The sequence below is a fragment of the Drosophila santomea genome, unplaced genomic scaffold (genome assembly GCF_016746245.2).
Source record: "Drosophila santomea strain STO CAGO 1482 unplaced genomic scaffold, Prin_Dsan_1.1 Segkk81_quiver_pilon_ctg2_scaf, whole genome shotgun sequence".
NCBI classification, from domain to species: Eukaryota; Metazoa; Arthropoda; class Insecta; order Diptera; family Drosophilidae; genus Drosophila; species Drosophila santomea.
In genome coordinates, this window is record NW_025319016.1 from 24,172 (window position 1) to 41,981 (window position 17,810).

Sequence of the window (17,810 nt, forward strand, 5' to 3'; positions counted from 1 at the left end):
GCACACACATTTAAATCTTGGGGATAAACACAGGTCCTACTGGCAACCGCAATGGTTCTTGTAAAGGATGCACCACCTACATGATCGGTAGGGCACTTCTCGATTCCTGTTCCCATGTAATAGCGCAGAGGCTTCGCTTGCGGCGGCAGTGCCAAAACATCCAAATCCTAAGCATTGGTCAGTCAGATGTCAGATACTGCGCCACTGCATCAATTATATCTAGCATGTCGTCCTTCGCACATCGTCTACCAGCCTGTCATCAATATCAACACCACGTGATACCGCGTGGTATCTTTCAGATAAATCTCCGCTGTTGATCGGACAACCAAAACTCGGTTCCCTTGGCCCAATGCTTCAGAAAAAATTATTTGGATGGGTTGTGTCTGGCAGATCTCAGCCCAGCGGCACCACCAAGTTGTCAATCTTCTTGGCTCTCAACACCATCGCAATTGATCGCAGTCTTTAGCGACTCTGGGAACACAAGGCTGTTAAGGCGCAATCAAGAATAGGACGCCAGATCATATTCTGTGTGAGGAGCAGTATAAGAAAACTACATACTTAGATAGCACGACCCCAATAGTCGTGATGCTGCCGTTCAAGGATGTTCCTCGTCGCCGGTTCCTGAGTATCGAAAGTTGTTTATCGCAATCAGTACTGCACAATATAGCAAATTTATGGAAGAGTATTAGACACTGGGGCACATGTCTCTAGTAACTTGTCCTAAGTTGCACGAACCACACTACTACATCCCTCATCATTGTGTCACTAAACCTAGCACCCTGAACAAGCTCAGGGTGGTTTTCGACAATTTAGGCTCTATCGGCTTAGGCTATCACTGCAGACGTGACAAAAATGTGCAGGCAAGTAAGTATTGACATCAATGACCTCAAATACCAGTACATTCTATGGAGCGCATTTCCAGACCACATTCTTCGTACGTACTGAACACGGTGAACTACGGTACCGCTTCGGCCCCGTTCTTGGCAATACGTAGACGCACCATCTCGCTGAGATGCATAGCACAGACTATCCACTCGACTCTTCAGTCATTAAGTCGGCATTTTACGTGGATGACTTGCTCACTGGCGCAGGCGATCTCTTTCAAAACTGGAATTATGTGGACCGAACTTGCTAGCGCAACTGTACGCCAAAATAAAGCATGATAAGCAAAACGCAGCATGCTTCTGGACCGATTCGCAAATCGTACTTCACTGGCTAAAGCAACACTGTGACACTCTCAGCATTCGTCGGAAACCGAATCTCTAGAATTCAGATCCTAACAAGGGATTTCAAGTGGAGATTTGTGCCTAGAGCAGCGAATCCTGCTAATATTGTATCACACGACGCAACTACATCAGAACACCAAGCGTCTATGCGGTTCTTAATGAAATCGTCTGGAACTTGGAAAAAAGAAAGAGCATGTTTTGTTCAACAGTGGTCAATAACCATGTTCTTAAACAATTGACCAAATTCAGTTCTTTCGTTTCGCGCATCCTACAAAGGAAGCCAAAGGACTAGATACCCTGATCCGTCTGGAATACTGGATCGTATTGCCAGAGATTTTGCTCGTCAAATCGTACGTTCCTGCATGTCTTGCTTTAACTATAAGCCCAAACTGCAGGGAACCACTGACTTTGCAACATTTCATTTTATTTCTCCTAGAGCTGCGCACTTAAGAAGGCTCTGGGAAGCGGGCGTGAAGAGCGCAAAGGGTCTACTTTACAGAACACTGACGACTTATAGATTCACTAATGAAAAACTTTGCACTGTCACAACTGAAGTAAAAGCCATTCTTAAACTCGGAGAACTTACCCCAGGCCGTTTGCTGAGAGGAAAAACTCTTCGTGCTCGTCCAGAACGCCCCATCCAAACGTAAATTATTATAAATCTGGAACGGTTTGACGCCGTGACTGCTGCTAGGCAACATTTTTGGCGAAAATGGTCAGCCGACTACATAAACGAGCTTCGAGGACGAAAAAAACGAACGACATCATCTTAAACTTGACGATAATCTTTCGCCCCTACAATCGAAAATCAGACGCATAAAAGGGGTCAAACCAGCAAGGAATCGTGTTGTCGACCTGGCCACAAGCTAGCCGAGCTGCTTATTTTTCATTGAGAACTAATTAACATGATCTTAATGGTTACCCCCATTTGTCGTTGACAAACTTTTCACACACACACTTCTCGCAGGAATCTCGTTAAAACTAACAACGTGTTAAATAAAAGTATATACACTCCCACAAAAATGCTTTGTGGATCAAAAGCTTGGACCAAGAAATAAAAAATCTGTTTGAAATATCAACTCAGCGAGTGTTGGCGTTTGAAAAAGTAAAACCTCTACATAACTTTGCAGTTTCCCTCTCTATGGTAAAGGACACAAAAAAAGGCCATCTCCTTTAAGCATCTCCTAACCATCTCCTACGTTAATCTTTCAGCTTATTATACCCGTTACTCGTAGAGTAAAAGGGTATACTAGATTCGTTGAAAAGTATGTAACAGGCAGAAGGAAGCGTTTCTGACCATATAAAGTATATATATTCTTGATCAGGATAAATAGCCGAGTCGATCTGGCCATGTCCGTCCATCTCTCCGTCCGTCTGTCTGTTCGTATGAACGCCGAGATCTCTGGAACTATAAAAGCTAGAAAGTTGAGATTAGGCATACAGACTCCAGAGACATAGACGCAGCGCAAGTTTGTCGGTTCATGTTGCCACGCCCACTCCAACGCCTACAAACCGCCCAAAACTGCCACGCCTATACTTTTTTTATATTTTTAAATTTTTGTGTTGGTCTTGTAAATTTCTATCGATTTGCCAAAAAACTTTTTCCCACGCCCACTCTAACGCCCAAAAACCGTCCAAAGCTGCCACGCCCACACTTTTGAAAAATGTTTTGATATTTTTTAATTTTTTTCTTAGTCTTATAAATTTCTATCGATTTGCCAAACAACTTTTTGCCACGCCCACTCTAACGCCCACAAACCGCCAAAAACTGTCTGTATGGAAATTTCTCCTTTGCACTTCCAGCAGCTGAGTAACGGGTATCAGATAGTCGGGGAACACGACTATAGCGTTATTTGAACTTTAAGCAGTATGATGGTATGATGTAATAATAATGTCGTTGGTACAAATAAAAATTAAATATATAAAAACTAAATTCCCTGAGAAACTGAAATAAAGTGAAAGAAGTGAAATTGGGTTTGACAAACAAAATATTTTAACAGCCATAAATAGTCGACTCAGATAACAAGCCGACGGTTGTTAAAGTAGAAGAGTTACCAACCCTGCCTAAATCTTGTATACCCACATTCTTTGGTGATTCCAGAGAGTGGGATCTTTTTAATCAGGTCTTTACATAACTTATAACTTACAACTTACATAACTGTTGCTTGGCTCTGGAAAAAATTACGAAGCCATTTGGGAATTTTTAACCATGTGGTATGAGAATAAAAGAATAATTTTCTCTGGACCCATGAATAGGTAGGTCTATGGATATGCTAAATTTAAGTGATCAATCCAATAATCAAATAAAAACATTTATTGACACAATTAATTCAATATTATAATTCAATATATATAAAATAAAAGGCACAATTAAGAAAGATGTGGATGCAATTTTTGCTCACATAATTCTGCGAAAATGTAATAAAAACTCTTTAGATATATTTGATTCAAAGAACAATAGAAATAAAGGCACTTTCTTATGTTATGGACTTTTTAGAGCAAAAACTCAATTCATTAATTTTCACAGAAAGTTAAACCTGTAAAGAAAATTGTTAATACTAACATAAATAACAAAAGAGAATGCTATAGTCGAGTTCCCCGACTATGGGATACCCGTTACCCAGCTAGTGGAAGTGAGAAGGAGAGTCCTCAGCACTGACAGTTTTTGGCGGTTTGTGGACCTTAGAGTGGGTGTGGGTTTAGCAAATCGATAGAAATTTACAAGACTAATACAAAAATGAAAAATATCAAAACATTTTTCAAAAGTGTGGGCGTGGCAGCTTTGGCGGTTTGTGGGCGTTCGAGTGTGTGGAGCAAAAAGTTTTTTGGCAAATCGATAGAAATTTACAAGACCAATACGGACGGACAGACAGACGAACGGACAGGCGGACATGGCTAGATCGACTCGGCTATTGATCCTGATAAAGAATATATGTATATATGTGGTCGGAAACGCTTTCTTCTGCTTGTTACATACTTTTCAACGAATCTAGTATACCCTTTTACTTTACGAGTATCGGATATAAAAATTATAGTGACCATTGTGTATATTGTAATCTACCGAATCATTATTTAATTCAATCCAGCAGAACGGATAAAAAAAATAAAGAGCTTTAAATTAGCCGACCCCGATTTTTATAAACCTTACATTTTGCAAAATGGAGTTACAAAAATAGCAAACAAATGTAGAAACTCCAAAGGAGACTATTGTAAGTAGCTACAACAGTAGAATTAAAAGGTCTAGATCGCTATTGGGAAATTGAAGAAGAAGAAAATAATTACAGTGGAATCCGGTTATAGCGACTTTCAAGAGACAGTCGATTTTACGTCGTTATACCCGGAAGACGCACTAACAGAAAGGTGAAAAAAATTTTTTTTTGTTTATTTTATGGTTGCCATGCTCGTAATATGTTTTAACATAAAACATTTAAACATTTAAAGCATTTAGTGCATTAACTTACATTTGGCGACTTTACGCATAAATATATTATTGGAAATAAGCAGAAAAAACTAAAAATATAACATCTCACGGAATATAGGCATGAGGTCTGCACACGAACGCTGTAAACATTTTTGTGACGTCGGTCACTGATATATACATACATTTCTGTCGATTGATGCTTAAAATTGTGGGCATTATTTTGCTCTATTTATACCCGTTACTCGTAGAGTAAAAGGGTATACTAGATTCGTTGAAAAGTATGTAACAGGCAGAAGGAAGCGTTTCCGACCATATAAAGTATATATATTCTTGATCAGGATCAACAGCAGAGTCGATCTGGCCATGTTCGTCTATCCGTCCGTATGAGCGCTGAGATTTCAGCTACAAAAGCTACGAAGTTGAGATTAAGCATACGACTCCAGGGACATAGGCGCAGCGCAAGTTTGTCGATTCATGTTGCCACGCCCACAAACCGTCTAAAATTTAAAAAATGTTTTGATATTTTTCATTTTTGTATTAGTCTTGTAAATTTCTATCGATTTGCTAAAAAACTTTTTTACACGCCCACTCTAACGCCCACAAACGGCCAAAAACTGTCAGTGTTGAAGACTCTCCCTCGCACTTCCATTAGCTGAGTAACGGGTATCAGATAGTCGGGGAACTCGACTATAGCGTTCTCTCTTGTTTTTATATGGAACTTCGCAATATCCGGTTGAATTATGAAAAATCTCGTCGGTATAAGTGGTTTGTCGCTAAAAGCGGAGACGTACTGAGCGGAGGTCCTTTTATATAACTTTTTATGGGTACCAACCAAGCCATCCAGATTCCGTCGCAATAACCGGACTGACGCTATAAGCGTAGTCGTTATAACCGGATTCTTCTGTATATCGAGTTTGTTATTTGATTTTCAAGCCTCACGACCATAGAGAGAGTAGAGAGATGTAGTTTTTGAAGCCTCAGCTAAGATATTTTTGACATTATTATTAAATGGAGAAATTAAGAATTTTTGTGGTTTCGGCGGACATTAAAGGACATTAAAAATATTAATATATATATTTTTTTTTTTTTTTTTTTTTTTTTTTTTATTATTTATTGAATCTTCCCTTTGTGTTAAGAGACTAACAATAAGTGTTCAAATCTTAATCTAACTTAATTAACTTTCACTTAGTGATAGTTTTTTCATTAATGCCCTAATAAGTTTATTGCTGGGCTGGGAGGTCGTTGCGGTGCAGCCGGCTTTGACTGCATACTCGGATTAGTTTTCTTGCGAGGGGATTTGTATGGGTGGTCAGCTTTTCGTTATACTTCGTTTTTTTCTCAGCTATTACTTCGATTACTAATTTGATTTTTAGGTCTCTGTGTATGTTTTCGTTCCGAAGGTACCACGGCGCTCCAGTGATAATTCTCAGAATTCTTGACTGTGCTCGCTGAATAATGTCTATGTTACTTCTAGATGCGTTGCCCCACAGCTCGGAGCCATAATTCCAGATAGGTTTTAAGACGGAGTTGTATAGAAGAGCTTTGAACTCCAGACTAAGTGGAGAGCGAGCATTTATGAGCCAGTGGAGGTTCCTTGCTTTAAGTTTAAGATGTGTCGATTTGGCTTCTATATGTTTGCGCCAAGTGAGCCGCCTGTCCAGATGAACACCCAGATATGTTACCTCGTCGGCTTGTGGAATGCATATGTTATTCAAGACCAGTGGTGGGCATGTTTGTTTGTTTAAGGTAAAGGTAACCTGCTTGCATTTTTGGACATTTATTGAAATTCTCCAGTCGGCAAGCCATCGTTCTACAGATGTTAAGTGTCGGGATAGGAGTGCCGTGGCTTTTATTGGGCATTTGGAGCGACTGAGTATCGCGGTATCATCAGCGAACGTGGAGGTTGTTAGATTGTAGTCTATGGGGAAATCCGCCGTATACAGGGTGTATAAGATTGGACCCAGTACACTGCCTTGCGGCACTCCAGCTTCGATTGCGCAATCGCGTGAAGTGCTTGTATCGCATCTTATTGCAAACACTCTGTTATATAGGTATGACTTCAGTAGCTTATGTGTGTTTTGGGGCAACAGCTTGATTATTTTAAACAAAAGTCCATCGAGCCACACTCTGTCAAATGCCTGCGCGACGTCTAGAAAAATGGCTGTGCAGTATTCTCGATGTTCAAAAGCAGTACGAATTTCTGACGTGATTCGATTGACCTGTTCGATGGTTCCATGTTTTTCTCTAAAGCCAAATTGATGTGTTGGAAGTGTGTTGTTTATTCTAAGATGAGGGCTAATCCGAAGGAGTAGCATTTTTTCAAACAGCTTTGAAAGACATGTTAGTAAGCTTATCGGTCTATATGATGATGGCTGCGTTTTATCTTTTCCTGGCTTTGGAATCATTACTATGATCGACTTTTTCCATTTTTGAGGGAAGTATCCAAGCTTGGCGATTGCGTTGAACAACAGGCAGATGTGAAGAATAGCACACTTTGGGAGTTCAATGAGCATTCTTGGAGTTATTAGGTCGTAGCCAGGCGATTTTCTTGGGTTCAGTTGCTCTTTGATAACCTTTGCTAGTTCACATGGTCGGAATTCAAAGGGTTCTTGAGGATCTAGATTGGCTGCTATTAAAGGAGGGAGAATAAATGTGTTGGTAGAGGGATTTGGTCGGAATACATTTTGTAAATGGTCAGCGAAAGCACTGGCTCTTTCTTCATCACTTCGAAACCAGGTGCCAGAGGGACTTCGTAGTGGCATAATTGGCGCTATTGGAGTCTTTAGGTTTCTGTGAGCTCTCCAAAGAGGGTACTTAGTGCTGGTGGGAGAGAGTTGCTCGATATATGAACGTTGGCTGTTTTTTTCCTCTTGTTTGAGAGCATTGGTAAGCCTGCGTGTGGCTATCTTAAGCATGTGCTTTGTAATTGGTGATCTATTAGACTGCCAATCCCTTCGTAGGCGTCGTTTATCTAATACCAGCCGCTCGATTTCGCGATTAGTTTTGATGTAGTTTGGTTTTGCATACGTCACTGGCGGGGTTGAAGCCTTTGCAGCCGAAACTAAAATGTTTCCAAGAGTTTCCGTTGACTTGTCTATATCCTCCTTTGTAGATAATGCCGTCGTTAGTTCTATGTGTGAACAGACATACTTTTGATACCTTGGCCAGTTTGTTCTAAAATTTGTGAGTCTATACGGTGGGTCGACGATGTGGGGGCGAGTTAGCATATTTAGAAAAACAGGTGAGTGATCTGATGATAAATCTGCTAGTGCTTCGGCGGTGACCATGTTGCGGGGGACATGTTTAGTAATTGCAAAATCGATCAGGTCTGGGATTTTTCTTGGGTCTGCTGGCCAGTATGTAGGCTTACCCGGGGATACATAGTCTAGCTTGTTTTCTGGCTTCGTAAGCGCATTGTACAATTGCTTACCCTTTGGCGTCACAAGTCGAGATCCCCAATGGGTGTGCTTGGCGTTATAGTCACCCGCTGCGATGAACCTGTCACCTAGTGTGTTAAAGAATTCCATGAATTGATCCTCAGAGATTGGAAAGCGCGGTGGGCAGTAGACTGCGGCTAGAGTCGTTGAACCATTGTTGAGTTGTAAGGCTATGGACGTAGATTGTAAGTAGTTTTTGTCAAAATTGTTTAAGTGGTGGTGTTTTATGCGATTTCTGATGAGTATTCCAGTGCCTCCATGAGCTTTACCATCTGGATGATTTGTACCATAGAACAAGTATCCTGGTATATGAAAATTGTTTTTATTTGTGAGGTGCGTTTCTGATAGTAGCATTACGTCGATGTTTTTTTCGTAAATGAACTGTGTGAGCTCTTGTGTATGCCGTGAAACGCCATTTGCGTTCCACAGAGATATCCGTAGGGAAGCCATTATGGGGATTTTGAAGATACAAGAAGTTGAATCAGGATATTTTGGTTTTTCATGAGCTCTTGCAAAGTATTTTGCATGAACGTCATAAAGTCTTTCATGCTTTGCTGTAGGGATAGCATCATAGCTTCGATGCCACTTTGTTGTGTTTGTTGGATGTTTGTCGGTGTATGTTCGGAATGAGCAGTTCTTGTCGGTGGGGCGGGCACTTCTAGTCCGGATTTTAGGGCGCTAGCGAAAGAAATTGTTGGAGTAGTGCTTGGGACAGTTAGGGGTGGTTGAAAAATCGGTTGCGGAGAGTAGAAATTGACTTTGTTGTATGTATGTGCTGTGGCAATACGTTTGTTTAGGCGGCTCTTCAATTCTTTGTACACCACACAGCCTCTGTAGTTTGCAGTATGTTTTTCCCCGCAGTTACTGCATTTCTTCACAGACTTATCGTCCTTGTTTTTGGGGCAGTTTGCGGTAGTATGAGGTTCGCTACAGACAACACATACGGTCTTAAGGGTGCAGTATGCCTTGGTGTGGCCGTATTCTTGGCAATTAGTACATTGAACTGGATTGATACGTTTGTGCGGCTCCTCCACGGTGATCCTCCGATGTAGCAAGTACTGTAAGTTGTATATTGGGTGCACTTCGTTTTTCTTTAGTGCCTGGAGCTCTGGTTCGAGTTCTATTTTGAATAGTGGCTGCGGAACTTTGTCTTTGTTTAAAATATTAATAGCTGTCTTTGCAGAAAAGTTTTTGGCCTTCAGAGCCTCAATTATCTCAGCTGGTGTCACTGTTGCTTCAATGCCCTTAAGTACTACCTGTAGCCCTTTGCAACTTTTTAATTGGTATGTGTAGTAGTTTTTACCAGCATCATTTAGGTATTTAGTCACTATACGGTGGTCTGCTTCTGTTTGGATCTGTAGTTTTATTTCATGAATATTTCCTTTTTTAAGTGGGATAATGTGGAATTTGCTGTCACCAATCAAAGCAACGAGTTTATTTACAAGTGCATTTGTACTTTGTTCTCGTATGAAAATTGGTGGAGGCCTGGTCTTTTTTGGTTCCCCTACCGTTTTTTCGTTGGGTTGTTCGGTCGCAGAATCAGCCAAGATAGCATATCGGTTTGAATTATTTACTGCAGAGTTTTCATTGCCGTTGCTGGTTCGATTGATTTTGGGTTGATTACCTGCCTTATTGTTTTGAGGGCTGAGCTTTCTCTTGATTTGGATGTAGCGATCCATGCCAGTCTGCACAGTCGAAATCGACTTCTGCTTTTGTTTTGATTCTTCTTTGCGTGCATTATTGTTGTTGCAAACGGTCAGTGCTGCTGAATTATTTACAGCTGGCACAGCGATAATTAGTTGGGCCGCTGACGAAGTTGTTGTTGTGGTAGCAGTGACAGTTGCCAGTGAGGTCACTGCACTCGTTATTGCAGTGTTACAGTTACCCGGGACGGTCGTTTGGCGCTGCGAGAGGAGCGGGGTAGGAGAGGCGGTCTCTTCGCTCCACGACTTGTGAGCCGAAGCAGGCAGAGAGGGTGAGCAAGAACGCGGTCTGTCGTTCTCTGAGGGCAAAAGTTTCGAGTTAGTTGAAGGTGAGGGTGCTCGATCACCGATTTGCGGTGAGACGAAAGAAAAGTATGCATTGTTGCGTTGTAAAGAGAGCCGGCGCTCGTCTTGTTCACATTGTCGCTGAGAACGTATGTCGTTTTGATTCATTGTTCTAAGTCCACATATAACAATTACCAGAACAATATGGAATAATTATTTATTTTAATAAATAATTACTATAGTCAATAATTGTTAGTTGTGCAAACTGCACTTTACACTTTGTGTTTAACTTTCACTATACTGTTGTAGTTTTTAGAACTTGCTATTCGTAGCTTGAAAGAAACACGTCTGCACTCGCCGACGTTCGAATTACCATTAATATATTTGATGGAGAAATTCTCCAGAAGAAACCGTTACTTACGGAACAGCATCAGGACCATATTGACTACCAGAGTTCTGGTAGATACTGCAATTAAATTTAAGAATGAAATAATGAGTGAAATAATTAGGATGGTTAGCACCAGTGGAGTGGAGTGGATTCTAACCAGTCCGAATAGTAGAATACATAAATACATTCGTGCAGATAAAAACAAAAAATTAAGCATATCCATCTATTCTATTCAGTCAAGATAAAGTGCCAAAAAAAAACAGCAAAGCAATTAAGACAAATAATAAAATATTGTCATTGAATCGATTTTTGGCCCAGTATGGGGTTTTGAGAGTTACGGAGAACTGCAAAACTCAAATGCAGAATTTGAAGTTAAGCAACCGATAAGTTTAGAAAAATGTTTCATAACAAACTTATTAATTAAAAAATGCTCATAGCAAAACATAATGCAAACATACATCCAACGAAAATATTAAATTTTCTGTTTAAAAAATTCACTGAGAAAATATTTAAAAGAATGTGTAAAGTGTGCAAGATACAGGCAAATACTGCTCAGCCAAAAATTGGAAATTTACCAAAATATAGGGCTACTATGTCATTTTCATTCATAAATACGGAATTAGATTACGCAGGTCCTTACTTTGTTAAGTGTTAAACAAACCGCGGATAAAAAACATTTAAAGCATTTAAAGGTATGGCAACCAAAGCTATACATTTAAAAATGGAAAGCGATCTTACTTCTGTTGAATTTTTAGCTGCCCTCAGAAAATTCATTGCTAGACTTGGGAAATGTGCCAATATATATTTAGATAACGGAACATATTTTGTAGGAGCTAGATCAGATAGTAAATTAGATCTAGAATTACGTTTTGCCATTCAAGAACATTTAGCGATTGCAGCGCAGCTGGAGAAGAATTGGATTGATTGGCAAATGTCAACCCTTTTTAGATACAAGAAGCAAATAGAAGTTTAAACTCAAGACCATTATACCGTATAGTAAATGTGATGGACCAACAAGAATTGTTAATGCCAGGTAATTTTTTATTGGAATAGGTGAATGAGAAAAGATTTCTGGGTAAAATGGAAAAATAAATATTTGCATACGCTCCAGCAAAGGCATTAATTGAAAGGAGAAATTCCAAATATAGAAGAAGGGCAAATAGTTTTATTAAAGGATAAAAATTGTCAACCAGCAAGTTGGTCTTTAGGAAAAGTGTCAAAAGTCTATTAAGGGAATGATGATTAGGTCCTGGTGGCTAAAATAAAGATGCAGGATGGATTTATCACAAGACTCATTGCTAAAATTTGTGCCTTGCAAGGAATAAAATCTGTTGAAAAGAATTAAAGCCGAATATGACAGAGAGCAATTTGAAGAAAATATGAAGAATTTCTTAGATAACCAGAACAACATTATGTTTATAAAGAATCGATAAAATTCTTTATCTTATAACTTTTATCAAAAGCCTTTTGATTAATAATAATCACGGTAGGCTAAATACAAATAATCTTAGGCCAAATCACCTTAAAAAGAAAGAGCAATAATTCAGCAATAGTTTTCTGAGAATCTAGTAATTCCAGGAAAACTGTCAGGTACGGAACTTAAGGAGGTGTATTCACTGTTAACAGCTACGGTCTTATTTAGCGACTACAAATTTATCAGTGCAAAGGTGCCTCTGTTTAGTAAGCACCCATCTATTTGTTCATTCTGGTGCCAATTGGAATAAAGATAAGATAATAATGGTGTATACAACATCCGAATATTTAATTTATAATTTTTAAATATATTCTTATCACATAATAACGGTATCCACGATCTCAATCTCTATTTTCGATATTGTAAGAATTTGTAAAACGGGCTCTTTTGTCTGGCCGAAATGAAAAGCAAAAGCCTTTTTTTATATCAAATCAGATCTTATTTACTAAGGGGAAAAAAATAGTTAACTCAGTGGTCTATTGATGTTAATTCCACATCCCTACAAAATCATTCTGCCACGTGGAACGAAACAGGCATGTACAAATACTTATAAATATAAAATAATTTATTAATTAATTTACAGGAGGGCCAACAATATTGTTTGCAAATAATGTTATTTAATTTAATTACTTAAGTGGTCAAAGTGTAGTAAAAAAGTAATTGCAAACATCGAAATTAAAACTGTGAAAAAGGTGACAGCTCTAGATTTTCTCAAGGACTCCCATTTCTGCCTTTTCTTGGCTTCAAAGCAAGCAATGGCAAATATAAAAGGCATTTTCACGTTGTCTGATTTTGACAAATAAAATAAAACAGGCGTTTGAGCAGCAAGAAGCGATGAGAAATAAAACATTCCGATAGCAAATCGATACAAAAAATTTTGCGAAAACCAGAGCACCTAAAAACAAAATTGTACGATTTGGCCGAAATCGAAAAAATCTTACGATTACCGGAGCATGCCTGAATATCAGAAATGTCAACTAAATAAGGGAATATGCAAATAAAGTTGGCCCTGGATTTCTGGAATTGATAATGCATGCAGATTCAGCCTTTAAGGCCTGAAAGAGCGGTGAGTTGTATCTAAAAAACAGTAGTCGACTTTAAAAGTTACTTGGCGGGTTGAAAGAGAAAAGCAACTGGTTATTTAAGGTGCCTTGAAATTTCAAGGTCCGAGTACATTGTACAGGCTCTCAAATTAAGTTGGTTGACTTGCCTCAGCAAGGATTTTTAAGCATTGCGCCATATTGTACGGCATGAACCGACGTTAAAGTTTTAGAAAATTTCGGTCCGAAAGGAAAGTGGGACTATCAACAACTTATATAAGAGATGTTAGTGAAGTTCCGAAGCTTATTGTGATCCTAAATCATACTGAAGAATTTGAACAATTGAATAATGAAATTAAATTTTTTAAATAACATCATTACAAATTGAAAGAGTTAGATTTCCATTATATTTGCGGACATGTTGGATTTAATATTGCTTTAATAATGATGGTAATATTAATAATATATTTCCTACGGAAATGTGCTGTTAGGATAAGAATGCAAGCAATATCCTTTGCACGTCCGTTGTTAGTACTTTAGAAGTAAACAGTTGTTTAAAAAAAAAATATAAGCGAAAAGTTAAAAACAAAATTAATACATTTAGTCTAATTTATTTTTATTGTAAAATTTAGATACCCATTTAGCCTTGCAGCCGATTGCAAGAAGCAAGATCGCTACGTTGAGACGTTCGGGACGAGGAAAGCCTCCGAACTGAGACACAAGTAGCTGAGGTCCTTTAAGACAAATAACGTTGGCCCGACGAGTCCGAAAGCATTTAAACAGGTGGGTCCAATCCTATCAAGGACCCGAGTACGCGGCGGGACTGTAGTGAAGACCACTCCGACTGTGTCGGAGATTCCGTAAGTAAACAAGGCGATTTCCTGGAGCGTCCATAATAACCGAGCAAGCGTTGTACCGGCGCCACCAGTCTGAGCAGAGGTGGGGTTGACGTGATGTTAATTCACCCGGCGTCCTCTAGGCACGCAGCCGTTAGTTGCGACTAACAGGGTGTTCGCCTTGAGAGCCCAGTTCACTCTAGAAACAGTGGCGCTTCCCAAGCCCACCTCCTCGCCACCAAACCCGCGAGGCCGCGGCAGTACCTCGCTCGCGAATATTTCCACGTCGGATAAGAGACTCAACCCGGGATACCGAATTTAATTGTTAAAGCGAGTGTAAAATCCCAAATGAGAAGACTTTACTCGTTGAGTTTTTGTAAGAAACTCATTTTATTTGGAAATATCTTCGGTTTAAATAGGTGACATGAGAATCGCATCTTAAAGTAAATGGCCTACGCAGAGGCCTAAGTAAATAGTCCCTTATCGAGGTCCCACGCTCCGGCACATCTGCCTATCTTGAGCGGCGAGGACCTTATCTGTGGTCTCCCACTAAGGGACTATTTTAGGAGGCGGGGAACGATCTCAAGTGACTGACTCATGTAGATTACATGTTTTTGAGCACTGCACCCATGTCGCCTTAGATAACCAAATCCTAAATATAAATTATCGCTCTCGATTCATTTACATAAGATATGAACGGAGCCCAAAATTGTAAGTCTTTAAATATATTCGTGTTCATGTGTGAACATTCTTCCAAAGGGCCAGCAAAGCTGAGATGTACATTTGTATATTAGTTGCATTTATAACAGTAGTGGACTGTATTTACTTGATATACGTTCATTTATTTTGCAACTAAGATTTCAATGGCTTTTAATTTTATTGGATTACAATTATGGCTTTTATTATTTTTAATTCAACAATTTGTACTCAATTAACTTATTTTAAACATTTCGCTTTTTCTATGTAGAAGAACATTTTCTCTTAAACAACGATATAGTGGACTGTATATTTTTTTTGTTATATATGTATAATTTTATTTTTTATTTACTATTGATATTTATAGTACTGGCAACGGACCTGCAAAGATTATTGCTTGCATTCTTTGTTGCACAGCACATTTCCGTATGAAATATATTATTAATACTACCATTATTATTAAAGCAATAATTAATCCAGCATGTCTGGAAATATGATGGAAATCTAAATCTTTCAATTTTTAATGATTCTCTTTCATAAATTTAATTTCATTATTCAATCGTTCAAATTCCTCAGTATGATTTAATATTGATAGTTTCAGCGGATCCCAAATAATCTTCGGCACTTCATTAACTTCTCCTATATAAGGTGTTGATAATAATTCTTCGCTATCGGACTAAATGTTATGGTGGGCAACTAGAATTTTATCGTCGGTTCTTGCCGTACAATATGGCGCAATGCTTAAAACTCCTTGCTGAGGCAAATCAAACAATTCAATTTTAGAGTCAGTACATTGCAGACGGACTTTTGAATTCACAGGAACCTTAAACAACCAACTAATTTTCTTTTCTAACTCTACCCAGTAACTTTTAGAGTCGACTACTGATTTATAGATGCAGTTCGCCGCTTTATTTGGCTTTAGAGGCTGAATCTCACATGCATTATCATTGCCAGAATTCCAGGGCCAACTTCCTTTGCATATTCTCTTATTTAGTTCCCATTTCTGACATTGATTTAATGTGGCTTCCGTCATTATGTGATAGGAATCTATCTCAAAATTATAAATTAAATATTCGGACGTTGTATGCACCATTATTATCCGATCTTCATTTCGAATTGGCACCGGAATAAGCCTGAACAATTTGGATGGATGCCTGCTAAACAGAGGCACTTTTGCACTAATGATCAATTTATCGTCGATGAATAAACCCCTGGCTGTTAACAGTGTATATACTTCCTTAAGTTCCGTACCTGCCCGTTTTCCTGGAATTACTAGGTTCTCCGAAAGACTCTGCTGAATTTTGGCAATTTCTTTTTTAAGCTGATTTGGCCTGAGAATATTTATATTTAGCCTACCGTGATTAATATTAATCAACAAGCTTATAATACCTGCTTGAATTTTTTCGCCTTCTTCAATCAATGAGTGTAGCTGTTTCGTAACCATAAAGAATTTTATTGATTCCTTATAAACATAATAATTTTCTTTAAGAACTTTTGTCATGTTCTCAATTCTTATTTCCATACTCCTAAAATTTGCGTTAACATCTTCGGTGGTTCTTTTTAATAGATTAGAAGTTGAATCGACCACAGATGTTTGTTTTGTTATCTAACAAATTCTTCATATTTTCTTCTAATTGCTCTCTATCATCTTCATCCATTATACCAAATAAAATATGATACAAGGAACCCATAAATTCGAAAGGAGCACGCTTGCTTCTAGAACTAGACTGCATCATAAACAATTTATTGTTTTCTTCAAGTTCCGATAACTGACTTTGCATATTATCTAGTAATGGGTCTAGTGATATATCCTTCCTGCATCTTTACTTTAGCCACCCGGACCTTATCATCATTCCCCTTATGTACCTTTTCCACCTTTCCTAAAGGCCATCTTGCAGGATGACAATTCTCATCCTTTAATAAAACTATTTGCCTCTCTTCTATATTAGGAATTTCCTTTCTATAATTTCGTAAATCGGATCATCTATTTCGTCATTTAATACCGTATTTATTAAGACAGGTTCTTCTACCGACTCCTGCCGAGGCCAAAGTTCTTTTGGGTCGGCTAGCCATTTCGGACCTTTCCACCAAAGATCACAGTTGATCAACTGGTTAGAATCCACTCCCCTGGATGCTAAGTCTGCTGGATTATCCTCTGACTTAACATGATTCCATTCAGTATTTTTTAATTTCCTAATGTCATCCGTTCTTCTTCTTATAAATTTGATCTTACTTTGACCACCGTTAATCCATGCTAAGGTAATCGTGGAAACACTCCAAGCATAGATCTCCATTATATTGTCAATTGATCCTTTTAGTCTCTGGATTAATTCACTAAGCAAGTGAGCTGCACACAGCTCGAGTTTGGGAATTGTCTTCCTATTTTTTAAAGGGTTGACTCTACTTTTGCTAGCTATTATATTAACACGAGGTCCTACTTTAGCATAGACTACTGCAGCATATGCTTTTTCGGAGGCGTCCGCAAATCCGTGAATCTGAATGACTGAAGAACTGTTTGAATTAATCCACCTTGGGATTCGAATATTCTCTAACAATAATAAATTTTCTTTATATTTTTCCCAATAATTTTTATCTTCTATGGATAATTCCTGATCCCATTCACTTTTATTTATCCAAAGTTTTTGAATAAAAAGTTTTCCTGAAACAGTGACTGGTGCCACCATCCTAACGGGTCAAATATTTTTGCTAGCGTTGATAACACAACGCGCTTATTTATATTTTTTGATTCATTACAATTTACGCTGAATTTAAATAAATCATTTTGAGGTTCCCATTTTAGTCCTAAAGTTTTAACACATTCATTTTCGATAATATTGATAACCTTATTTTCCCCTGTGTCCTCCACAGTGGTTAATATTTTGGAATTGTTGGAAATCCATTTCCTTAAGTTGAATCCAACTTTCTGCAATTCATGGGAAATTAATGTTATTAATTTATTATCTTCTTCTACCGAATCAGCTCCAGTCATCTATATGGATGACCTCATCCATATAGAAATCATTCCTAATTATTGCACTAATAACTTGGTTTTTACATTTATATGCAATATCTACCAGAACCCTGGTAGCCAAATATGGTGCAGATGCAGTTCCGTAAGTGATTGTGGTTAATTTATATTTTTTAATTTTTATACCCGTTATTCGTAGAGTAAAAGGGTATACTAGATTCGTTGAAAAGTATGTAACAGGCAGAAGGAAGCGTTTCCGACCATATAAAGTATATATATTCTTGATCAGGACCAATAGCCGAGTCGATATGACCGTGTCCTTCTGCCTGAACGCTG

The 17,810-nt window shown here is 38.4% G+C and overlaps 1 protein-coding gene across 6 annotated transcripts in view; it reads left to right on the forward strand.

Moving 5' to 3' along the window:
- LOC120457831 (serine/threonine-protein kinase haspin homolog) overlaps positions 1-17,810 on the forward strand; it is an 83,525-nt gene that overhangs the window by 6,275 nt on the left and 59,440 nt on the right. Inside the window, exons 3-4 of one of the 6 annotated variants that reach the window (XR_005617091.2) lie at positions 12,518-13,000; positions 13,607-13,834. The exons of 2 other annotated variants lie outside the window; for them this stretch is intronic. Coding sequence is in view for 1 of the 4 variants with exons in the window: in XM_039645329.1 (XP_039501263.1) it covers positions 12,518-12,568 (51 nt within the window). In the remaining 3 variants the exon portion in view is untranslated. Of the gene's footprint in view, positions 1-12,517; positions 13,295-13,606; positions 13,835-17,810 lie in introns of those variants that run through there. 3 more of the 6 variants (XR_005617092.2, XR_005617093.1, XM_039645329.1) reach the window with 3 other exon arrangements.